The 26,170-nt window shown below is 43.4% G+C and overlaps 1 protein-coding gene across 2 annotated transcripts in view; it reads left to right on the top strand.

Moving 5' to 3' along the window:
• The window catches only part of Dusp22 (dual specificity phosphatase 22), a 52,246-nt gene that overhangs the window by 9,744 nt on the left and 16,332 nt on the right, over window positions 1-26,170 (top strand). For both annotated transcript variants that reach the window (XM_050142546.1, XM_050142547.1), the window contains exons 3-4: window positions 1,630-1,712; window positions 25,036-25,085. In XM_050142546.1, the coding sequence (XP_049998503.1) occupies window positions 1,630-1,712; window positions 25,036-25,085 (133 nt within the window). The remainder of the gene's footprint in view (window positions 1-1,629; window positions 1,713-25,035; window positions 25,086-26,170) is intronic.

The following is a 26,170-nucleotide window of genomic DNA, read 5'->3' as shown; positions in this document are numbered from 1 at the left end:
TGTCTCATCTATATGAAAGCCATCTCTACCTAACACAGGACGGATGTTGTGTGAGACTTGTACTCTATTGTTTAGGGAACAATGACAAGAACAAATGTCTGTATATGTTCAGTCCAAATGCAAGTTTTTCAGAATCTTTGATCCAATTTTGGTTGAACCTGTGGATACATTTCTTATGACTACAGGGAAGCAGATTTGTACAAGGCCAAGCAATGATTGCGAAAATGTAAATCTTGTTGAAGTGGGAGACCCTCATGTTGAGTGAAATAGCCAGGCTCAGAAGGACAAGTGTATCCTCTCATGTGGAAGTAGAGAAAAGTGGAGCGGGGTTAGTAAAAGGACAGGAGATGAAGCACAGGACACGAGTGGGGAATGGACTGCAATTTGAAGCCCAGGGTGGTTGAATCAATGAGGAGAATCTTTAGATTAAAAACAAACATTTTAATATTATATTTAAAGACTTTTCCTGACATTGACAAATATTTAGAAGATTGTTGCTTGGTTTTTGCTCTGTCCCAGGGCTTGTTGGGAATGTAAATGACCTAGTTTGACTGTAGACCTGAAACTCAGAACTAGTCTTTCCAGTGTGATGCCTAGAGAGATTGTGCATGACAGACCCTTAGATGCACACGCAGGGCACTCGAGAGAGGAGACATTCCCTCTTTATTCCACATTTTAGTAAGTATGTTTACTGCTTACCACACATATTCATTTCTAGCTGTACATGTTTGTACAAACTGTGTTTCTAGTGTACTTAAATTTGGTGCCTGAATTTTCCCCTTGTCCAGAATATTTTCCCATGTCACCCGATATTCTTGAGGAACAGTTTCATCGAGTACTTGCTTTCTCGTTCTTTTTCTCTTGTATCCCTTTGAAGAGCTTGGCGAAGGCCCAAGACTCAGAAGAGTGGGCCTTCTTCTCCTTGCTGGACTGTTTTGTAGATTACACAAGATTTCTAACTCAGAATATACCCCCAAATTAGTCTTTTTCCTATAGCTGGAAGCATGAGAAAGTGTCCCAGATCCTTATGAGGATGACATAATAGTCAGTTGGTAACTCTATGTAGACTTTCTGGAAAACCTTCTGGAGTTTTGTTTATTTGCTTTATAGATAGAGATATTGTAAACCATAGTGGGTGTGATGTGGATAGAGATATTGTAAACCGTAGTCCTATCTCAAACTTTACCACTGTCAGGGTAAGAACTGTTCAGTGTGCTCCTCTGTCTCCTACAACAAGTGGGTCCTTGGATTTTACTTTCAGCTTAAGTAATGATTACGAGGTGGCTTTTTAAAATATGTTTGTTATATGTATCTCACGTAAAAACATACTAGTGCATTATATTATAACATCTTGCATTTCCTCCTTTTAACAGCCTCCCGATTACAATGTTTTTTTTTAATTTGAGTTCTACACTTGAGCTATGAAGTTATATTAGTCAGAAATAATTTAAGGCAAAATACATAAAAGCAGTAGTCCTAAATTTACCAATCTACAGTATTCTGGATATGGTCAGTGATGAAGTATCAAGAAAAAAAATCTGTAAATCATATGCTGTTTTCTGCCTAGACTTTAAAAGTGACGAACTCATAGAAACTATTAAAATGTTCTTCTTTTATTTTTGATGGCAGATGCAAGAGATGCAGATCAATTGAGCAGGAACAAGGTGACGCACATTCTTTCTGTGCACGACAGTGCCAGGCCCATGATGGAGGTAAGAATTTGTGTTTGTGTGTCTCTGTGTGTCTGTGTGTGTGTGTGCCTTTGTGTCTGTGTGTGTGTGTCAGTGTGTATATGCTCTGTAGAAGTGTATATGACATTAGTGAAAGCAGCCATATTTTGACTCCAGTATGCGCCTGTGGTCACTGGCTGGATTACTATGTACTCAAGTTGAATTTATTCTTGTGTCCACTTTGGACATCATGTGACCTGATGGAGAAGGCATCCTTATTGTGCCCCTGCTGTATTGCTTGCTTGCCTTTTTTTTCCCAAATGCCAGAAACTAAACGTATGTTCCATTCCCTTTGAATATGAAGGATATTTAAAACATAATATATGGTGGTTTATACATATGCTCCCAGCACTCAGGAAAGAAGATGGCTTTGAGTTCGAGGCCAACCTGGGCTACACAGTGAATTCCAGCCTGGCTTAGGCTATAGAGTGAGACACTATGTCAAAAAATAAAATAAAATTCAGGTTGAGGGTGTCTTGGTGGTAGTGTAGCCAAGCACTTACGAAGATGTAGGCTCCATCTCTGGAACTGCAGGAAAAAGGCTAAGTCAGTAAGACCTATTGCTGCTTTCAAAATTATTTGTCTAAGGAATTCAAGTTGCTCATTTCCTGGTGTTTTCCACAAGAGTTCTAATACCATCTGTGTTCAGGAGGAAAGGACAAAGGAAGGCAAAGCATCCCTGTGATTTTTCCCAGGCGTGGTCTGAACAGGCACAGTCAGTGGAGAGCTGTTGTTTTAGATTCATTAGTAAACAGGGTGTGTCTGCTTGTACACTAATTCCAAAAACATCTTCAATTTTACCCTGACGGACGGTTTGAGCTGTTGCTCAGGACCAAATCTATTTCTGTTTCTACTGTGACACAGCCCAGGTTAACCTCCTTTTAGAAAACAATGCCTGTGTGGTTGTGATACATGGTTTCTTCTATTTTAGGGTGGGGTGTTGGGAAGGGAGGGGTACTTGTTCTGAAAGAAAGAATCCTGGTTTAAGCTGTTTTTATTGAAAGTCATATCATGCAAGAATAGGTAGTGTTTATTTATGTATTTTCCTCGGCCTTTGGAGCGTCCAGGTTTTAGCTAGAGCAAACCAATCTAACCTATGTAGACAAAAAATAGAGACTGTGAAGTGGCTCCTAAGTGTGACTGCAGCAGCTCTCACTGCTTCCCAGCCGTCTCCTCCACTCCATCTTCCTGGTGGGAAGCTCACACTTCCTTCCCTCTGCCGTTCCCCGGGGTGTTTGCTGGGCCCTGCCTTAGCTTCAGTGGGAATGACAACCTTTTTTCCCCCCCAAGTCCGGCAGTTACTTTGAAAACAATTATTCCATTTTTAAATCTGTTAATGATAGTTTGTGTTTAAAATATAGACAAGTTAAACTGCAAAGTGGTCATGGCTGACTTCCTCTTAAATCACAAGATGAGGCTTGAGGTTTCCTTTATTTTAATAAATTGCACAGCCGTCTTTCCACCCTCAGCCACTAGGTCTGCCTTCTATTGTCTACTCATTTTAATGGAACACATTGTCATATGAACAATGCTCCTAATCTTCTAACTTCTGTCTACATACAAGGTCTCGAAGTGTTAGAAGCCCAGCCTTCCTGTCAAAATCCCCTTCTACACACAGAAACTCTGGCTGGGCTGGAAAGTAAAACAGGTGGGGTTGTAACCCAGGTAAAAAGAAGGCACGGTATGCATGAAACGTCAGAGCTCTGGGCAGACCGTGGGCCTCCATTCTGAACACACTGCATGTCCATTGGGTTCTGTGTATTTTGTCTATAGGGACAGATTTTACAAAGAGAGGAGGGAAATGAAGAGAGGGAAGTCATTGTGCTCCTTTGTTAGTGTTTATTGTTTCCCCAAAGCATCATCATCTTACACCCACAGTTTACCAGCTGTGCCTTCAGGATCTCCGGAATATTCTGTCATAGCCGCTGGATACTATCACTACTTCAGCTTGCTAACAAGTGATTCTGTGGTAGTTCACGTTTACTAAAGGTTACACCTCACTTGTACAGCATAACATGGTTTAACATTGTGCATGTTATTGCGGTCTTTATTTATGTCATGGGTGACCCCCTCATCAGTTTTTAAAAAGCTGTTTGATAGCCTCTGTAGCTGCATGTGTGGAAGCTATGTGGTGTGATGTATACACAGTAAGTTACTGAAATTCCAAAGGTTCGGGGACTCGTTTAGTCATCTTCTCTCCGAAATTCCAAGATCAGCTCCAGAATCCATGGCCTAACCAATCTGGAGAAGAGGCTGGGAAGTTATTGGGCTGTGGTCTTCCACAACTCTGGGTTCTGATGGCCCTCATCCTTGAAGGTGGGATTGTGTACAAGGCTACATAAGTGCACTGAGCAGATAGATCCTCTGCTTAGCAGGGAGCTGTACCTGAGGGTAGAGGATGGGGTAAGAAAAGAAAGAGCCAAAACTGCATTTTCTGAGAACTTCAAAACCAGACATGTGTATGAGATGCCCCTAGCTTACTCTGGACAGCCTTTCTCTGGAGTGGATAGGTAATAAGGAGATGGCTGCTTCCCCAAATCAAGAAATTTTAGTCCTGTAATATCCAGGCAGGACTTCCAGAAGCATGGCTACCTTAGAGCAATATATGGGGCTCTACCGTGCAGATACTTCTTGGGTCATCTCAATAAATACCTCAAGGGTTTTCAAGCATTAAAGTTATTATCAACAAGGACTTTAGAGTCCTCAGACCAGCTTATTGCAAGAGAAGCCATGTGAGAGCATGTGGTCCCGTCATTGGATAGGCTTCAAGAATTGATGAGGGGATCAGAGAATTCTCAGAGGGTGAACTTCTGTGGGAATGGAGTGTAATGCTTTGGGGAAACAAGCTAAGGAAATTTAGTAGGCCATAGACTCCTCTGAAAGTGCTGGCGAGGTTGAGAAGGTAAACATTCACAAGCTGCAATATAGACACATATTTTCATTGTCTCTGAGCAAGGATCTTGTGTGCGTGCCTGTTAATGGGACACGTGACTGCTCCAGTCTTGTGTAACTGTATTATCAGAGTAACCAAAGAGTACTTGAGCATCCGCTGCACTGAGGCCAGAGAGACTATACTCAGACCTGCCAGCTAAGACTGCCTTTGTACAGCTTGAGCCTTTCCACACTAGAATCTGCTGTAGGTAGAAGGGGAGGCCCTGTAGGTCTAGTACGTATTGGACATCCATCCTCTCTGAAGGTAGCAGTCTTCTTCCTGTCACAGCTCGTGGCTAGTACAGTGCCCTACACTGCATCCACCACAGTCAGATGAAAACCTGGCTAGTCATTCTGCATTACAGATCTTATTTTTCAACCAAATAAAGAGCTCATGCTTTGTTAGATTTTAGCTTGACTGCGTACAACTTGCCATTATTTGATTAGTTTTGGAGAAAGTTCCCAAAAGTATCTAACACTCATACCAAAGTGCCTAGAGGGAAAGATGGGAAACCACTGATCTCAGGCCTCCAAAGTGACTGAGCCATTGTCTTTGGCCAGTAGAAGAAGTGCTCCCAATGAGTCAAGGTTTCTGTGGCCTCTGGTGCATGGAATAAGATAGTCCAGGAAAAGAGGTCTGGGACTCCAGTTATGGCCCTCAGAGAGTTTCTGAGATGATCTTCCAGAATGAAGACACTTTGCTTGCTTGCTTGCTTGCTTGTTTGCTTGCTTGCTTATTGAAACTCAAGAACAACTGCAGTGCAGGCAAGCTACGGGTCTCAGGAACTGCCTGGAGGAGGAGAGTGGAAGAGAGAAGGAAAAAGTCATGCTGCCACACTGGAATGGAAATCAGACAAATATCTACAGTTTTAGAGAAGGGAGCCTCATGTCAGGGAACACTTTGAACACACAGAACGAAGGCAAGGAGAACTTGGCCTTCTTAAGTAATTCAAGAAGATGCACAGAGCTGCACAGCTATGGCCCTGTAAGCTGCTGTACTATGGACACAAATTCTGGAAAGGGAAGGTATCTCATCAGAGGACTGATTCTTCTGTCTGTTTTTAAGGTGAATCTGCCTTTCTAAGAATGGTCCCATGGCCAGGAAACTGGCCAGGACCAACTGGACTGTTAGGTCTCTACCCAGGCCAGAGATTCTGTTTTCTTTACCAAAAGTTTTCCCTTAATGGGCCTTCATTGCTGCTTTAACACCTCCCCATCCCCTGTCTCTGAAGAGGTGACTCTAAAACCATTTAGGAACCAGGTCAGGCTCATAACAGAATGACAACCCTCAAAAACCTCACAAAAGGGGCCGAGGAGATGACTCGCTCAGCAAAGTGCTTGCTTTGCAAGCATGAAGACTTGAATTTGGATCCCCCAGTATCCACCTAAAAAACATCAGGTCCAGCAGTGTATGCACTGGAAAGGCAGAGACAGAAGAATACCTGGAACTTGTTATCAGCCAGTTTAGCTGAACCCATAGACTCCAGGTTCCGGGTAACCCTGTCTCAGAAATAAGGTGAAGGGTTATTGAGACATCTAACTTTGATATCTGGACTCTCTTACACACACGTACATGCACAAACCTGGACAAACATTTCACACACAAATTAAAAATAGAGAAGCACATAGAGTGACTCCAGCTCCCTCTGGGCTTCTAAAGAGCTATAATTCCCTTTCTGTTCCTACGGCCCCTACCCCTGTGTATTGCTGGAAATCAAATTCATGCTAGGCAGGTGCTGTAACACTGAGCCACACCCTAGCCCAGCCCTGCCTTTTGTGTGACTGTTCCCAGCAGAACTGGGTTCCCACCTTATGCTCTTTCCTGACTCCTTGTTGTAAATGTAAACAGCCCTAAGGCATCAAGGCCCCATGACTACTTTAGATAGTTTGGTGAGAAGTTAGTCTTTCTGTCTTAGGCCAGAGATTTTTTTTTCCCCAGCATGCTCCCTGTCACAGTCCTTTGCTGCCATGGCCAGTGTTTTTAATGGTAGTGTTTAGAGATGTTTCCACTTTAGGGAAGGGGTGTACCAATTGAGCTCTCACTAGCAGTGTGCAAATGTGCCTGCTTCCCAGTACCAGCACACTTTTATTTTTCAGGCACGAATTAGTTGTCCAAACTAATGGATTTCATTATGATATTTCCATGCCTGATTTGATAATATTTACTACCCTCTTTTACCCTCCTTTGCATTTAGCAAAATTTCTGTTTTATTTCATTTTTTGGTTAAAGTCTTATTCCTTTCCAAGACAGCTCTTCCCCAGGGAGGCTGGGAGTCAATGGCATATTTGCTACTTTAGCATCTGGTGTGTGCAAGGACTGAAAGTGTGCTCACCACCCCCCATCTGCCTGGGCAGAACCTTTATTCCATAGGCAAGATTACATTCTGATTATTTTATAAGTATTCACAGTTATTGCAGCCTAGTGAAAGAAGAGCTGTGGCTCATGGTAGGTTCAAGTCAAGCAGGAACAGCAGACCTGAAGACCTGAGGGTGAGTTCTGTTTTCCACCCATAAATCTGGAGTTGTTTCACTGAGCATGCATTGAATGGCCGTAAGCAATGACTAGGAATTCATTTAATCTTCTTATGGTGTTATGGCCAGAAAAAAACTGGTAGAGAGAACCAGAATGTAAGCCCCTCTGCATGGCCCAGACACTTCACTATGATTTTGTGAACCTTCAAGACTTCCAAGCCTAGCAAACAGACTGCTCTATTCTTACTTTTTATGATATAACTTATCGGGGTGACTCCACCTGTCAGCAAATGGGCCCTGGCCAGGGTTAGACTCTGAGGTCTTCTCATTATAAAGGCAAGGGTCTTTCTCCTGGACATAATCATTTAAGACTATGATTTGGTGTCAATCACTGAAGTACATGTTACTAATGCATTTATAGGGGAAACGATCAACACATAGATTAATTTCAAATAAAAACCGTCTAGATCTGTAGTTACAGTATTTAGGGTATAAAAATTCTTCATCTGATTCTATGCTTGGGCTGTGGCTGAGAACTGTTTGCATTTATTAAGTGTTTCCTTGATGAATTGCAGGGATAGTAAGTGCTTGAAAGTCAATACAATGCTTGCAAAAGGACTTGAGTTTTATCTCCTGAACTGATGTTAAAACCAGGCATGGTGGTTTCTGTGTTTCATCCCAACACTGGGGAGGCAGACAGATCCCTGAAGCACACTGGGTGGCTAGCCTAGTCTTGTTGGCAAGCTCCAGGCTAAAGAGACACCTTGTTTTAAAAAATGGTAGACATCACCTGAAGAACAGCACCTGAGATCGCCCTTCTACCTCCACTTACATGCTCACACATGTGCAACAGCATATACACGAATACATGCGATCACACACACACACACACACACACGCACGCACAGAAGTGTTTCCTTATTTGAGAGACTAGCATTAGCTTGGTGTCTTCAGAACCTAAAGATTGCTTCAGCATTGAGGAGAGGTTAATAATGTTAATTTTTTTTCCAATTAGAAGCTCAATAATGTTCGTGGGTGCTGAGGAAGTAATATTGAGCAATGAAAGGTTTCTCCCTTCCCCTGAGAAAAGAAACAGCAGCCTGTCTTTCTGATGTAAAAATTCAGAGTTTGTTTCATTTTTCGTTCTATGTATTTGCCAGCACCTGCAGGAAACAACTACTTTTCACTATTAATAGAAATGTTTTACCAGTGTTCTCGTTCCCTCACACAGCGTCTTCATATCAAAGAATTTAATTTTGCATTGATGAACTCGATAGAGGAACAAAATTTATATATTTGTGTGTTACGTGTTTAGCAGGTAGATTGTATTAGCTGGAATTTGGGTTGAATGTTTTTGTTTTTAAGCTTGAGTTTTGTATTTTGAACCCTTTTCGTATATATGTTAGGCAATAACCATCATGTTTTCATAGATAGGCATTTGTGCATTCATTCATTCATTGTGTGATCAATTCTCACTGTGAATCCCAGTCTGGTTTACATTCCCTATTCTGTCTCGGTCTCCTAAGAAGTTTTGTTGGCTTCTGAAATATGAAGCAAGGCAGAACCAGTGTTAAATGTTGTTTAAAGTTTAAGGGAAAATGCTCCTGTTCGTCCCTTCTTGCCAGTGTGGTTCAGAATGATAACGCATGAATGCAGGGAATACTGATGCAGTCCAGCCCCTTTCGTCAGCTTCGGTAATCACTGCTGCATGTGCTATCTCCCTGGACAAGAGAATGAGACCACACGGTACTCCTCTGTCTTCATCTTGTCTCCTTTCCTTCAAAATCCCATCCTAGGCGTCTTTCCATTTCTGTAGTGTCTACACTTTGTGTTCTTAGTTGGGATATGAAATTTGTCCATCTGTGACAACATTTGTTTGATGCTCAGAGTCTTTTTGGTCCATGTAACAGTCTTGAACCCGCAGGTAGGCGGCTGTCTTTGTGGCAGCTTTCTTTGGTTCCAGTGGTGTGCAGCTTAGTCTGGCACACAGGGATGTAGATGCTGGTCAAAGAACTGTGTCTATTTGAAGCCCCATCCCAAAGTGAGAAACCATGTGTTTGGTCACATGTGGCTCATTGGTGTAGGAAAGCAGGCCTGTGTCAACAGTGATTTCCTCATGTCTGGAGCTTGTGGTGCAAGAGGCTCTGATTAGTGTGTTACAGCCTCCCTCCCACGGGCTGCTGTCGCAGTTCCTGCCTTGCCAGAAAGTAGTGGTGTACACGGGATTTGGTTTTGTGGTGCTGCCCAGGCCTCTTTTGCAGAATCACTAACCTATAATCCCCTCAGAAGGGTCAGTGACTTCCTCATGACATTTGATTGGCAATGGAAGATTAAATCTATAAAAAAGATGACGCATCTTCATAATAGTCAGTCCATAGAAACTTTGCCATGTTCAAGGTAGGCACATGGAGTTGAAAGAGATGGTCTCAGACTTCGTGGAGCCTACAGTAAAATCATAGAAACTGAGGTAGAAATTTGTGTTCTGGATAAGAAGGGCATCTACCCAGGCACACACCCAGGTGTTACCTCCTCCTCAGCCTCTCTTGTCTGGTGACCACTGCACTCCTCTGTGTGTTAGGCCACAGAGACCTAGCGGGCAGAGTGCATGTTCAGGCTTATCCCAAGTTGTGGAAACTGTTAAGTCGCATTTCTCCTAGGAGAATGGACTCCCAAAGCCATTCATTTTAAACACACAGAGGTGTGCAGATGTTTGGGTGCAGAAGTTCACAGACACTCTTGGTAATGGTGTAGCAGTGGAGTTAGTATCAGCCAACGCATATGCAAAACTACTTGAAGCAATTCCAAAAGAGGGGATGTCTGTGCATTTAAAGAAAGATCTCATTAAGAAACAGAAACAATAGTAGCAAATATCTACAGTATGATCTCATTTATGTAAATTTCAAAATCAGCATTTATTTCTTTTACATATATAAAGTTGTAAATACACAGGCAAGGTTCTGAAAGGATGGTACCAGACTCCCAAGAATGGGGTATTGTTTTATTACGTTCTCTTATTCCTTACTTTACTTGTTCCTAAGAGCAATGGTCCTCAACCTTTCTAATGCTGTGACCCTTTGATACAGTTTCTCATGTTGCAATGACTCCCAACCATAAAATTATTTCATTGCTACTTCATACCTGAAGTTCTGCTACGGTTCTGAGTTGTATGTAAATTCTGATATGCAGGTGGTTTTAGGCAGCCTGTGGTGGGAAGGAAAGGTTGCTGAGCCAATGCTCTCGGTGCCTGTAGCAACAGCAGGTAGATGGTTATGCATATCAATCAGACTCAGCCTGACAAGATACTGCATTTTTTATCACTGTGTGCCGTGGACACATGTGTGATATATGGTATCAAACATCCTTTGTGGTCTGTGGTCAGCAGATGCAAAGAAAGTGCATCACCCACTTCAAGTTGTCTTAATCTTCAAAGGCAGAAGCTAGCCCAGGACATGTCTGTCATGACAGAGGCTTTATTTTGAACATCAAAACAGTGTTTCTACTGGGTTGACTGGATATGAGTGCATTTATGCTTTGCTTTTGGGGTTCACAGATTGGCCTTGTGCTGCAGCTTAAAGCACTGGACCAGGGTTCCTGCTTTAGATGGTCACTGTCTCCATTAACCTGCGTGGTTTTGTTTCCTATTAGCATTGCACATCCACCCGTCTTCCCAGCTGGTAGTGAAGCCCAGTGCCTTTGGAAACAAGCTGCTGTTTGCCCTGGGATTATGTTCTGATTGATGGTTGTTTCTAGCAACCTCAGCTGGTTCTCACTTCTCTAGGAGAATTTCGAGTGTCATCTAAAAAATCAGTGGTACCTATTCTGCTCAGAGATTGCAGGGCCTTTCGTGTGTTCAAGCAAATTTGTTTGAAGTTAACCCCAGACTTAAATAGATATGACTCAAATAGAAATAATTACTGTAAGGATCGAAAACTGTCTAGTAATTGCTCTTTCTTAAATCCAGCTGTCTGAGTTTCTTGTGTGGGGGCAGCCAAGTACAGAAGAGATTTACTCCTATCTGCCTGTTTCTGCGAGCAGCTGATTTGCAAACGGAGCACTAGTATAAGGCTGCATGGGACAGAAGAAAGGCTGGAGCCCCAATACCAGATTTATTCTTGGGGGGAAATGATGTTTTTTAACCTCCAGAATGAAGGAGCTCCATGTCTGTCTCCTGACAGTGGGGCCAGACGTTTTACAAGCACCTTGTCCCTCTTCTTCAAACTTCTCTGTAGTACTCTTGCTCACGAGCCTACCTAGTATAGGGAGCACAAAGAGAAATAAGGGCTTCCATACTGATGCAGGCATACATGTCTTCATAGTGCTGCAGAGTTGCAAGTATCTGCCAGATATAAGGGGCCACAAGACACCCAGGAGGATATGACAGTTGACGAGATTATACCAACCAATTATGTTTGCTTCTGGAAGATAATCAGTTTGCTAGGTGGTGATGGAGAGGATGGTTGAGTTTAGGTATGTTTCCTAGTAAAGAATACTGCGTGTGGTGATATGGGCATACAGAGGCAGGGTGTGTCCTGGCCCGCAAAAGCCCAGCAGAACACATTATAAGGGTGCCCAGGCTGGAAAAGCAACCTCACAGATGATCAGTTATTCATCAGGCGTAAGAGTCATGTGGGAAATAAAGGCTTGCCCAAGATTTGTGCACCAAGTCAAGTGACTCAGGCAGACTGCTTTTCCAGTAGTCTAGATGCAGAAATAGAATGGAAGGAAGGAGTTTCATGTCCTGGAGACCCTTGGAAGCTCTTGCCTTATTCCTAGTTAGAAATAAGGGCTTGACCTGGAATGCTGGGGGTCATATTTGTTTTCTAGAAATAACTGATCAGATTGGATCTGGGATTCTCCCACAAAATGATACAGCAATGTTGAAAATGAAAGAATAGGGAAAGATTCGGAAGCAAAATGATGCAAAAGAAGGAGGGACTAACAGCAGTCTTATTAGACATACACATGATATGTGTATAAAAGCCAAAAGGTCAACCACATAAAGAACAGAAGGAATAATCCATCAGAAAGTTGTAGCAACCTTTAACCTTTAGACAACTCATAAACAACTTTGAAAACTAGAAAGCCATTTCTCAGGTAGAGTGGGAAGGAATTATCTAGTGTTTAGTTATGGGGTGAGGCAAGGGAGGTGTCAGAGTAGCTTACATAATAGCTTCATGGGGCAGGCACTTGGGCCATGGGTGGATTTGCACACACCCTAGAGCTCTGAATGACATGCCTCTGCTGTATTCCAAAGTTTGTTGGAAATGCAGGTCCATTCATTGCTCCGGAGAAAGTGTTGGTTGAACACAAATATTTGAACCTCTTTTCTGTAAAATATACAGCCACTTCATTGGTTTTGAATAAAACCATAGAAGGAAATACCAAGCTAGGAAGACCAGAAAATCGTTTGTTCCATTATTGTGTTGGAAGCATAGCAGAGGATGTCTGCAGCCCCGGATCCACACTGTGAAGTAGCTCTGTGTGTGTCATTCCTGTTAAGTCCTTGTACATTCTAGTTTCTCTCCATTCTTCTGGTTATCATCTTTGTGATTCTCTGCAGGTGCATCACAGGGTAGTCTGACCCTGGACTAAGTGTAGGGTTTACATTTTGTTTTACCTAAGTCTCTAGTTCCTTTGTTATGGACCCTCAGCTTGGGAGACCCTTACTCATGTGGCTATTACAGGTGACCAAAATAAGAAGTTATGTTACATATAAAGCAAATGGGACAGGGTTTAATGGGCATGTGAGGCCTAAAGGTGTTTAAAGACTGGCTCAGTTTGGTGGAAGTAACCAGATAGCATCTAGAGAGGGAAAGTGTGTCTCTGTCTCTGGATTGGGATGGTACAGTGTATGACTGGCACACACGAGACACTCTGAGCACTGTGATGAGCAGGCCAGTGTCTATCCCAAGGGGCTCTATGTGCTGCAGGCTCTTTAGGAAGAGGCCTCAGAATCTACAATCACAAGTTTGAATGGCAAGTGGAAACTGTTCAGTGGTAAGAGCTAAATTGGGGCTCAAGGTTACTATGAACACCATTATTGTTCTTCACCATAGGAAAGATGATTGTTAAAATGGATCCAGGTTTACTTAAGATTAGTTTAAGCAAATTTGCTATTTTCAGGTTCTCTTAATTCATTGCTGGATAGTGACACAGGTGGATCAGTTTCTGCCCACACCTGCAAGGGAAGTGATGCAACTTATTTAAACTTCTGAGTGTGAAGCAATAATAGTGTAGCTGGTTCCTCAGTGCAGGCCGGACAAACAAGCTGTGTCCAGAATGCATTTGAAATGTGCTCCCTCCCTGTAGCCCGAGTCCCTGGGATGTTCTGGGGACTTGTGTGTGTTGGGGAGGATGGCATCTGCCCCTGGATGGGCACTGAGACATCACTTGCCCCTTTCAGTTGCTACCATAACCGCAACAGTTACCAATTTCTAGCCTTGGTTACAGACCAGGAGGAATATTGGCCACCTTTGACCTCTTTGATGGGAAAGAAAACAATGCAAGGTCAAAGTTATAGAAGGTCAAACTGCCATGGTTCACAGTGCTGGACTCACTATGTTCCCAATATCTTAAAACCTCTCTCTTTTCTTAGTTCTTTTCCTCCTTCTCTCCCTCCCTTCATTCATTTTTTTTTCCATTTTTTTCTTTTGTCTTACTAAGGATTTAACCTAGGTCTTCTGCAAACTAGGCAAGTACTCCCCCACTAAATTACATCTCCAAAACCGTTTTCAGGCAGTGTCTCATTAAGTAGCCGAGACTGGCTATGCTTTGAATTTATTCTAGCCCAGTTAGACCTTGAACTTGTGATCCTGCCTTGGCCCTGCAAGTAGCTGGGGTTACAGGACTGCACCACCAGGTCTGGCGTGGAACTTCTCCTTCTTCCCGCAGACTTTCTTGCAGTTAAAGTGAGATGAGCCACAGCACTCTAGGCTCCTTTGCCGAGAACCTCGGTCCATGCCGGAACAAGGAGGCTGTAAGTGAGAACCAGCTGCCTCCCTTGTCACTTGGTGATTCTGGGGTGAGGTAGCTTGGGTGAACAGAACCAAGCCAGCACATCGAGAGTCCCACTCTTAGGAACTTGCCAGCACGTTGTAGCAAATACAACCTCATTTCCCTAAGTTAGAATTCCTTTCCAAGGAGCCGGCTCTGTGGTCCCAGGGAAAGGCAATTACTTATTAAGGATGGTGAACTTCAGCCGCACCCCGTGGGAAGTCTACCCTCAAGAAGAATGCCTCTGGCTAACCCAGGAGGAGCAAGTGTTCTGAACATCTCCTTTGTTTGCTGCTCCTTTAAACTAAGATTCCCTGCCTTTTCTTATGAAAACTGTTTACTGTTCTTCCTGCTTCTGCATGAGCAATGATGTTATAATCAGTGTCTCTAACTGGTCATTCTGAGACCCTGGTGACCCTCTGACTCCTTGGTGCTCTCTGTCCTGGGGCTTCCCCAAAGTGAGCTCTGCCCAAGGTGGCCCGGGGCTTCCATCTGTGCCCAGTGCTAGAGTACACAGCTGTCAAAATAAAAATAGCCTATCAGATTACTCAGAGTGGAAGGGGGAGGGGTGTGATAAAGCACTGCCCATCAAAGGGAGGCCTGAGGACACTGGTGCCTGCGCTAAGAGTGCAGGTGCCCTTCCAGCTGCACCTACCATGTTGTAAATGTCAGGCAGTACCATGGCAACCCTGGCAGCATTCACAGTTGACCACATTGCAGAAGGATGCTGCTCTTCGTATGGAGGAGAAATGACAGATGCCAGCCTCTCCTTACTTCTCTCTAACTGCTCAGCTCCTGAATCCTTTCTACTCTGAAAGCTCCTTGCCCTGCTCATGTTGTTCAAACACTTGCTAAATTTGACCTCTACTTTTGGGAGCCTGAACCCCACAATCAAGGAATTCACCAGCCCTTACAAGTAACACCCAGTTCTGTCAATCTTTACCTCCTTCTAAAACATCCAAGGTGGGGTCCAGAGAAGGAACAGTAAGCCGGACTAGGGTGTCATGGATGCTGCTTAACCCTGAGGTGGTGGCGTAAGCCAGACCGTCCTTCTGGCTTTCTCGGGTGAGGCACTTCAAGAACTAATTGGCTGTGGCATCTGAGAAGAGGCACTGATACTGTTCCACACTGTGCCCTGTGCCCTCTGGAACACATTGGGCTTAAGGGGCAAGCATGTCCCACTGAGAGAGTGAGGCTGGCTGGGCAGATAACTCTTCTGGGGTACTGTTATCTAGTCTGTGTGGTACTGTTTGCTGATAGCTGAGCAGATAGGCAGGACCACCATCAAGTGAGAGCCACCGATCACACACCTGGTGTCAGCCATTTCTTGAGCACCTATTTTATATTAGCATTGTACTTGGGGTCATTCACATTTTGATCTTAGTTCCTCGTTTTATTAACCCCCCCCCCACTCAATAGCAGAGTAAAGAAGAGAATGAAGTGCAGCTATTGTCCCTGAAGAATGCAGTTCTAAACCAGCAGTATGCTGAGTCAGATACCATGACATTGGAAAAGAAAGTGAGTGTCATGTCCTCTGAATGGGTGTATGAAAAGGGTCTGCCTAGACCAGGGCTCAGTGCCCTTTTGTCTGTCAAGGCCAGGAGAATAAGGATTTGGGGTGTAGAGGTTCTGTTAAAGCTTCTCCACTCGTCTGTAAGCATGGAACCAGGGATGGTGTATAAGCAACAAGTTTTACTGTGCTAGGCAAACACAGGCCTCAGTTTGCCCTCCTTGCCTTTACTGTCAGTGCCTAAGAGGTCTCTGTTACAATGGCATGCATGATTCCTGAGGCTAGCTGCCATAAAGCTTGAGCTGTGTTATCCCAGTGTAATGGCTTCTGAGAGTGTGCAAATGGCTTTGCCTTATACTTAATACTCACCTGTTGCAATTTTCCATTCTTTTTGAAATTAAAATATAATTACATCATTTTCTTTATCCTTTTTTCTTGCCCCAAACCTTTTTCTTATATCCTCCCTTTAAAATTTATGGCCTCTATTTCTTTAATTGTTGTGTTTTATATATAAATCCATATATATATATATATATATATATATATATCCATAATTTCAGGGTTGACCACTTGGTGTTGGGTAACCAATTTTGGGTCTCTTCCCTGGAAAAACCTTTTTCTCCTGCTCTCATTATTCCTTAGTTGCCTGTAGCTCTTTGTCTAGAGTTGATGCCCCATGAGACTTCCCCATTCCATGTTCTCGTGTCTATTTCTGTCATCCTTGTTCATATCTTCTCTAGGCAGTCATTGCAACAAATGACAACCATTACAGAGAACCACGGTCCATCAAAATAGAGAGAATAAGCGACTGTGTGGTCCCCAGCCCCTGCTGATATATCTGCAGCACATCCCTACCTGAAGCTCAGGCATCATAGCAGAGAAGGGGTGGGCGGTTATAAGAGCCAGAGAAACAAGGTATTTCTGTGTGACTTTTTCATAGAAATGTCAGAGAAACTAGATCCATGACAACTCATTCTAATGGCTGCCGAAATTTTTCGTTCTTGATGAGCATGTTTACCATGTGTCCTGCTGAGACCCTTAGTAGCATCAGGCAGTGAAAGCTGGAGTTCAGGCATTCTAAGAGAAGATACCAGTGTGGCTGCATGGAGCCATTGATTCTAGAGCCAGCTCCAACTTTCATAGCCAGCTTAAGGGCTGTGCCTTTAGGACGTACAGTTTTGAAATTCTAAAGATGCATCCCTTTCGAAGAATCTTTTTCTTCACTCAAAGGCATTTGCTACTGCTTTTCAAGGAGCAAGAGCCGAGAGACTTAGAAAATGGCTACCACTGTAAGAATCTGGAATAAAGCAGCCCAAGCCTGGCATGCTGGGCTAAGGCGCCTACATTCTAGGGTCTTGGAGACACTTGGAACCCAGAGCTGAGGTCCCTGTAAGCCGACATGGTGAGAGAAGCCTGCAAAGAGGCTCTGTGCTATGTTGAAGGTCTGCTGAGGAAAGGCCATTGAGAGGAGCTGGAGGGAGAAGGAATCACAGAGACTGGAAACCAGAGCTCGGGAGGAGTGTGGGACTCACATGCAGGCCAAGCTGGGGACGGTGATAGACTGGGGCTGTGGCCACACTCCAGGACTTAAATTCTGATCTTCTTTACTTTTCAGATTCAGAGGTGCTACTGAGTATTTTTTTAGGCAAACATGGTCAGATAAATATGTATCTTTTACAGAAATAATGTTTTCTTATTGATGTTCTCTAATTAGTTTCTGAGTAGCAGTTTCTCCACAATCACTTTTTGATGTGATTGGATGGCCACTTCCTCTTCACGAAGGTACACTGCAGGATGCCTGGGTTTGGAGCACATATAAAACTGGCCCCAGATTTTCTGAATCACAGCTGTACACCAGTAACCCTCACACTGAAGCAAACCCCGAAGAGGTGGGGAGGTGGGGCAGCCCGGATTTCCCTCATTGCCTTCCTATAATCCATCCCGTATGGGCCAGAGGAAACCCCTTGTACTGAGGCCACTGCGGTCTGTCTTTGAAATACCTTACACAAAAATAAACGTCAGAATCCTCTTCTGTCGCTCTGACAAGTCAAATGTATGTCGTTTTTTGACTAACCTGAAAGAAGCAGCAGGTGTAGAGACTTCTTATTTGCATCTTGGCTCACAAAATCAAGCCCAAGGCTAAATCTTACCTCTGCTCTGACCGTCCCACTCCCCCCAAACCCCACCAAGGACCACAGTGTTCTTGGAAGTTGTTATTTGTGGTATAGTGCCTAAATTTAGGCTGCAGGAAGAATCAGTGGCAAATGAGTACTTTCAGAAAACGTCTTTTCAGTTTAGAATCTAGACTTGAGGCTTGCGTTGTGGAGTATCACTACAAGGCTGTGTTTATCTTCAGAGGGGATTTAGTAATTCCATTGACATTTTTGCCATGATACTAGAAATTTAAAAAGAAAGTGACGAAGAATATAGACCTTATTGTCTATTGCTTACTTTCTATACTGACTTCTGATTCCTTCTCAGATCGCACTCTGAGTGTTTCTAGATTATTCTTCCTGGGGAAGTAACTTTGACTTATACTTTTCTGTTTGATAGTGTAGTTTTTTCAGCTGTTGTAGACTGTGGGTAAATCCTTAGATTGAAGAGAGACATCAATCAAAACTCATCGACCAGGCACTGAATTTGGCTACACACACCATAGAGGTGCCAGTCTCCAGTGCCTCTCTGGAATAGACACTCTTGCCGGAGGGGGGGGGGCATGTGAAGGGGATTAAAGTGGTCTCCCCTAGAATGTGCATGTAATGTAAGTTTCAAATCAGCAGTTGTCATCTCTGGGTCTGTGGTCTCTAAGAATTCAGTTTTTCACAGTTTTTCTTACCTTGCGGTTTAGATGAAATGCAAAAGTACTCAGATCCACAGAGGCAGAGGAAAGACTGGATATCAGCAGGGTTAATGGATGGGAAAGGAGTTGGTGTGTAATGGGAACCCAGATATGCATGATGTTGATGATTTGCAGCCATGAAGATGTTCACTCGGGAAATATCAGTATGTTACCTGGTACAGTGCCTACATCTGTGGTCATGGATATTTAAAAGATGAGACAAGGAATTCCCTTAAGTCCACAAGTTCAAGGCCAGCTTGGGTAACATAGAGAGTCTCCAAACCAACACTAACAACACTAACAAACAAACCAAACCTACAACTACAGCTACTCAGGAGACAAGGCAGAAGGATAAAGTTCAAAGCCAATTTTGACAACTTAGTTGGACCCCGTCTCAAAATAGAAAATAAAAGGAGGGCTAGGAATAGTGATTTAGTAGTGTGGCATTTGCCTTGCCTCAATCTCCAGCTCTGCCAAAATAAAAAAAGTAAAATAAATTTAAGGTGGTAAGTTTGCATTCTGTATGCTTATTTTACCATACTAGAGATGAGTGTGGTGCTGATACTTGTGTAGTATGGGTGTTGGGTGTTTCCAGGTTTTTTACTTCTAATCCAAAGGATTGAAAGTGAGTGCATACACAGATTTGCAAAAGTAGCAAGGAAATTTTTCAGAGAACAGTAGAAAAGATCAGAATACATTGCAAGAGAGCAGGGGTACAGATAGTCCAAGGATCCCTGAATATTATTCAGGGCTTTCTTTATGGACTCAAGAAGAACTTTGGCTACTTTGGGTATAATTTGGATGGTTTTATATTGAATGATAGATTATTTTTCTACTGTGCATGTCCCCATATGCGTCTCATTTTAAATATATGCATGCCCAATTTTGCATAGGCATAAGCTGCTAAGTTGAGGATTCTTCCTGAAAGTTTACTTGGGCAGTTTTGCGTTACTGTGTATATTCTTCATACTAGATACACTGGGAATATACTTGAATAGAAACTATCTAAATTTGTTTGTCTTAGGGGTAGAAAAAAAAACAATTTTTGCTACTGTTCAGAAGGGGGATGTACATGTAGCCCAGCAGGTAGGGATCCAAAGTTGCTATGTGCTTTATTTTGAGAGAGGGTGATATGTACATACATACAGGTAAGGGATCTAGGATAACTAGTGCCTTACTAGAGTGTGGAGGTGTGTATAAGCCAAACCAGGTAGGCTCTCAGATTACTAAACTGTTTCATCGACTTCCTCAGTTCTGTGAGTTGTTTCCACCAGTGAAACACACCTTTGCTACACGATTTTGGAGTTTTGATTGTTTCTGTTTTGAAGCAGGGTCTCATGTAGCTCAAGCTAGCCTCAGACCAGTTAGATAGCTGAAAACGGTCTTGGACTCTGGTCCTTCTGCTTCTGCCTCCAAGAACTGAGGTCAAAAACATGTACAATGGCACCGAGCTGGCTTTGTGGGTTTTGTAGCAGTGGGTAAAGTTGTGGTCTGGCTTCTGATCAAGCAAGGTCAGTTTTCCTTTTAATTCTATTTTTTCTTTCTGGGAGTGAAGAATTGGTCATTGGGGACAGTGCTGAAATTAGTTCTTGCTGGGGTTACAGGCTTATTCTATCCTTGTTTCATTAGGACTTGAGTATTTCGAACTGAAAGATCTGCTTAGCTGGCCTCCTGGAACTCTGGATGGGCCTGTTTATCAAAAAAGATGCCATATTTGTAGGAGGAAGCCCCATTGATTCACCCATCCTGCCTCTAATACTAAATTCTAATAATAGCATCCTTTTCTTTAGACAGCTAAAATAACTTTTCCATTCTATGGCGTTCTAGCCCCTTCTAGAAATTACTCTCTTGCGTCTGTTTTTAATATTTCTATAAGGATTTAGTTGTGTTGTTTTATTTAAAACAGGTACATAGCATTTGTGCATATTTTGCCACATGTATATAATGTGCAATAATCATATAAACAGTTCATGTCACCTCCATCCTCTCTGCTGTTGCCATGTTTATTTCCCTGCCAAACTCTGGAGTCATTGCCTCCGACATCCCCTTTACCGTTGCCAGTCTTCTCCACATTCCTCCACCCTACTGCCTGCCTGGGTTCTAATATCCACTAGGCCTCTCCTATGAGAAGAGCAGCTTTAGCTCCTGTGTAAGGAAGATCCTATGCGCTGTCTGTGATGCCCTCAGGGTCCGGCCATTGGCTGTAGAAGTGAGACAGGGCTCTGTTTCTAAGTGCTTCATCTTAACGTCCCTGTGAGAAAGAGCGTGGCCCTGCTTAGCTGCATCTTCTGAAAACAGGTCACTGGATTCTCAGCAGACTCTACTGTCTGGGTGTCTGGTAGTTTTGAAATCATATTTGAAACAAGGAAGAGCTTGGCCTCTTTCCTGGTTTTGTGATCAGAAGCTTGGCCCTGCTTCTCAGGTCTATCATTTTAAGTGTGATTTTTAGTTTTGGCCCAAAGAAAGACAAAAACCCTACCTTTGAGTGGTTATTATACTTGCTGAAACAGAAAACTGAAAATCTGTGGAACTTTTGAGAATATGACAGTTCTGGCTTATTCAGATCAAGCCTCTGGTATGCTTTCTGAACTTTCTTCTTCCCCAGTGATGTCTGTTGATGTAATTTCTCTCAGAACTTTCTTCTTGACCCAGTATTGTCTGTTGACGTAATTTCAAAACCCAAATACAAGAATTTCAGCAGGAGCTTCTCAGGGAAGATCCCTTGTAACTCTTTTACTTCTATCCTGTGTTTTTCTGATGTTTGCACCATGTGGTCCCTGGAGTGGTGAATATCCAACACGCACAGTCGTTCTCTGTGGGCACAGAGCGTTTGCACCTTCTCTTGTCTCTTGATTATGATGCTCACTTCATCCATATTCTGCTGCCGCCACCCAGAAGGCCACACTAGGCTAATAAATAGCTCTTCCAACGTTCCTATAGGAACTGTGACCCTTGAAGCTCAGGTAGATCAGTACAACATGAAACTAACTGCTCTGTGGTTTGAACAGTTGTGACTTGATATTTAATAGCTCCATAAGTGCTAACTGGCTTCCCACCGGCCCACTACTATTCTGAAACACCATAGAAAGGGCTCAGTGTTTTATTTTTCCTTATTCTGTAAGCATCTTATTTCAAGCAACAGAAAAACAATTTTATTATGATGTATTCCAAAACATTAGAAGGAACATGAGGCAGAAAATGTGTAACAAACGGCATACTACTGGAAACACTGTTGCTATTTTTACTACTTGTAGATTTTTCAGGTTGTTGGAGTTTTCTAAGTTCTTTTTCAACCTCCTTTCTGATATTCTTTCCATAATGTCAGTAAATGCATCCTGCCCTCCATCCATCTCTCTGTGAAGCTCTCCGGAGTACAATCCTCCGTATAGATCAGAGAGGAAGCATCCAGTCCACACATGGGTCCAAGGGTGATTTGAAGTCAGCCCAGCTTTCTGGTGGCACAGGGGTCTCAGTGCTGCTTTCTGAATTAGTAACTAACTGTTAAAAGCTGTGCACATGTGCAGGCATCTGACGCCTGTTGTAGGTAGCTGTAGTTCTGCCTTCTGTGGCCTCAAAGATATCTGTGCTTTGTTAATGACTAAGTCACGATAAATATATGCTCTTGGGGGCAAACAGCTAAGCCTTTTTGACAGTTTTGACTCCTTCCATGACTGGATTTGCATATTTGTTATTGTAGGTCATAGTGAGGTGGTTTGTGTTCCTTTTGAGTGTCACTCGAGCGTATGTAGACAAGGTGCCCTTTTCATGGCCTGAAACCCAGCTCTCCCCCTTTCCTGATGGTACTTACCAGCACACACTCACCCTGCACTCTTCTCACGCCGCCATCTTTTCAGATCTGATTAGCATTTAGCCTCAGCATGCAAACTTGGAGTGAATGCCTGCCATGGGCATCCGTCCAGGAAGTTAACGTTCTTGTGCTTATATGTACGTACAGTTTTTGATGCTACACTGTCTTGTCTTTTTCTCTGCTTTGCTTTAACAGCACAGGGTACTCAAATGTAATTGAGAGCCACATGTTCATCTTTGCGAGATGCATGAATGGGAAGCTGCTACCTGCCTGTCTCAACTATGAGGGCAAGGAGCCTAGAATGACATGTTACTCCTTATCCTGTGACTCACACAGAGAGAATGCCTTCCACCTGCTTCCTATGGCTGGTAGATTTTCCTGAATACTGGGCAGGTTCTACTTTGTGGGTCCAAGCTTATTTCCTTCTGTGCATCAGGCAGCACAGATATGAACCTGGCCCTCCCTATTCAGCACAACCTAAAGGAAGCACATTGACTCCCATTTACCCTGGTGACAAGTGTTCCAGGTGTATGCACTCTTAGTATGCCAAGCGCTGTTTGGCCTAACCTCTGTCCATTCTCTTCATTGTCTCTATTTTTGTTTATCTTCTTAGTACGTAGACTGGGCTGACTTTAGACTCTACTAGAATGTGGTGGCTAGCCATCAACATTGAGAGGGGTAGACATTTTTTTTGTGCTGTGCTGGAGGGTCCACTTAGCCCTTTGCCTGACTGGAGTAGCTAAGTTGAGGTGGTAGTAGTGCCCCTGAGAACCCTGTCCTCTGGACGTCCGGACTGCCCTGAGGATGGAGGGAGTCTGTGGGAAGAATGGTTCCACAGCATTTGGACCTGACCACCTAACTGCCTGCTTTCACTCAAGAGCGAGAGCGAGAGCGAGAGCGAGAGCGAGCGAGCGAGCGAGCGAGAGAGAGAGAGAGAGAGAGAGAGAGAGAGAGAGACTGACTCCCTATCTCAGTGGAAGAGAGGACAGAAAGGACCTTTTTGGTAGAAGTACTTCCTTTCTTTTCAAATTATGCTTTTAATATGCCATAAGGTTTGGAAGAGCTTTAAATGTTTAAAATAACTGGTCGGTGTTCCCAGCATAACACAGTCTCAAGAGCCTAGGAAACCTGAAGAGAAGGGGCCAGTGGGCTGCAGGTGTAGTCATACAAGGCAGAGCCCACCGCCTCCCTCCCCTTTCCTGCCAATGGGCTCCCACTCTTGGCAGAGTACATTTGCTCTGGGATGAAAACAGAGGTAAAACTCATCTCCAAGACTCAGTCCTGTACAAAAAGATACAATAACTGTTGTATATGATACTTTTTTCAAATCCTGATTAAATAATTTGATTCTTTTTTTCAAAGTTTGAAAAGCTGCACAGAAATGGTGAGGGAAAATTAATCTTTATTTTTGAGTTTTTTTCCTGATGATCTCCCCCCCCCCCCGATAATGGCAGATGGGAAGGAAGGGGGTTGTATCTTTCAGGTTTTTATTTGCTGACAGCATGTCATACTCTGAGCCAGTGTCAGCAAAAAGGGGCAGATTAAGAGGCAGTTGGAGGCTTCTGTTTTCTTCATAAGAGCCGGAGAAATGGGTTCTATGCTAAAGTCCAAGGACCAGCTCAGCTTTCTCATTATATAACTTTCCCCATATTCTGCCTCCACCTGTACCCGCGAAGCCTGAGCTGCTGTCCTCTGTCCCTGCCTTCTGTAAGCCTGCCCGACCTAGAGGGCCTGGTCCCAGGGTGGGTACTGTACTGTCTAGTTACAGCTCCAGCGTACCTCCTGGGGGCCAGATGAGCACTAAAAGTTACAGAAAGACTTCAAGCAAATCTACAAAGCAGGTTGCATTGTCACCTCCTCTCCCAGGGAACTTGGCTACCTCTGTATCATTATTGTACATCAGGCCGACCTCTCCTACTAGCTAGTTCTTCTCTGGCTGTCCAGGACTTAGTGACAAGATTCTGTGACATTTGCCAGATATGAGAGAAAACTCATGAATGGTTCGTCTGTCCTTTACCACACTCCATTACCAAGGTTGATAAGATCTGTGTGCCCTGTGCTGATTGACACTGAAGACTTGAGAACTACTATGTCCGTCTTTTCTGTAGAAAAGTAAAGCCCTTGTTCTTTTATAAAACTCCAGCTCAGCATGATTTTAAATCATTACCTTTGGTAATTTTTCCCCTCAAATTAGGGGGATATAAATATAGTAGTTTATTATACAAGCCTTTGGTGTTCTGTAAAGCAAGCGACTTTGTTTTCAGGTTTCAAAGGCCCAGTAGTGGAATTGTAGTTCTTATAACACTAACATGACATAGAAGGCTATGGCAGGACATCACAGCTTTCAGCCCTTCTTAAGGCATAGGCTAAGAGTGCCTCCTCTGGGGATATTCGGGATCCAAAGGAAACAGTATGAGAGCAAACGTTACGGTGAGTTGTGAACGTCAACACTGACGTGCTCAACTCCTGTTTTCAGTCCCTCAAATGTTGTCTAAATTTGTTATATATGTTGCTTGCAAACCAAAGCATGAATATTGAGATACCCGTGGAAAAGAATCAGGAACCTGAATTAAAGTTTTTCCTCGGTTCCTTGGCAACAAAAGATGATTAAAAACTTCTCCTTTTTATTTTTTTGTTTTTTGACCTAAGTAAATGGTTCCTTTTAAGTCTTTATTCCCCCTTTGTATCATCTTTTTTAGTTTTATTTATATACATGTATATATATATATGTATTTTTTTAATCTTTCTACAGGGAGTTAAATACCTGTGCATTCCAGCAGCGGACTCACCATCTCAAAACCTGTAAGTTTTTTCTGTGTTATTTGAAGAAACTAAGAACAAGTGCAGTGTGTGCTCCAGCAGTTCTTGGGCCAACTGAAAAGCAAATGTGGGATTCTGCAGGAAATAAGTGAACACTTGAGAGCATCTGTGGAGTTGCTGCTGTCCTTGCATAGCTACTATCCTGAGGTGGAGACGTGAGTCTGCAGAAATCCTAACTGGCTCGGCCGCTGCAAACTGCGGGTGGAGGCACCTTGTTATTTTCCAGTGCTACTGTGAGACATGAGACTGGGTGCCCCAGGAATGCTCTTTTTAAGAAGACTTGAAATCTAGGGAGATGGGCCAGTCAGTAAAGTGCCTGCTGGGCGAGCCTGAGGACCCGCGTTCAGGACCCCCGCACCATGTAAAAACTAACACAGGCGCATATCCATAACCTCAGTGCTAGGGACCTAGAGATAAACTGACCTTCAGAGTTCATTGCTCAGCTAGTCCAGACAAATTATGGAGCCCCAGGTTCAGGGAGAGACTTTGAGGTCGGGGAGAAAAGACTGGCCATCTACCTCTAGTCTCCACATACATGTACTCGTGTGCATGCACAGCATACACACATACACACACATACACACAGAACACCTGGAGTGTAGAGAAGATGCCTTAGTAAAACATTTGCCATGCAAGCATGAGGACCTGAGATCTAATCTCCAGAGCCTACATAAAATGGAAGGTGTTGGCAAATCTCTGGAAGCTCATAGGCAAGATTGTCTGACCTGCATGGTGAAATCCTAGGCCAAATGAGACTCCGTCTCAAATCAGAAGTGGAAGTACCCAGTACCCAAGTAAAGAAACAGGCAGCATTAAATTGATTCTAATATTTTATTAATCCAATATATCTAAAATGTGGTTATTATATGTAAAAATATGCATGCTAACTCTAAAAATTCCCACGATATTTCCACCCCTGCCCTCACGCTGTCACAGCGGTCTGATGTGCATCCTCTGCCCGGAGAGCTCTTCTCTGTCAGTCTGTGCTCGTATGTGGTTTACATCCTTTCCCCTGCAGGACGGTCTAGACCTCAACCTGGCTGATCGGAGTGCCCTGCTCTTTCTCG

Source organism: Alexandromys fortis, unplaced genomic scaffold (genome assembly GCF_014885135.2).
Source record: "Alexandromys fortis isolate MF-2015 unplaced genomic scaffold, M_Fortis_MF-2015_v1.1 scaffold_5, whole genome shotgun sequence".
Classification (NCBI taxonomy): Eukaryota; Metazoa; Chordata; class Mammalia; order Rodentia; family Cricetidae; genus Alexandromys; species Alexandromys fortis.
The sequence above is the reverse complement of the archived record's forward strand: the minus strand, read 5'-3'. Positions and strand labels throughout refer to the sequence as shown.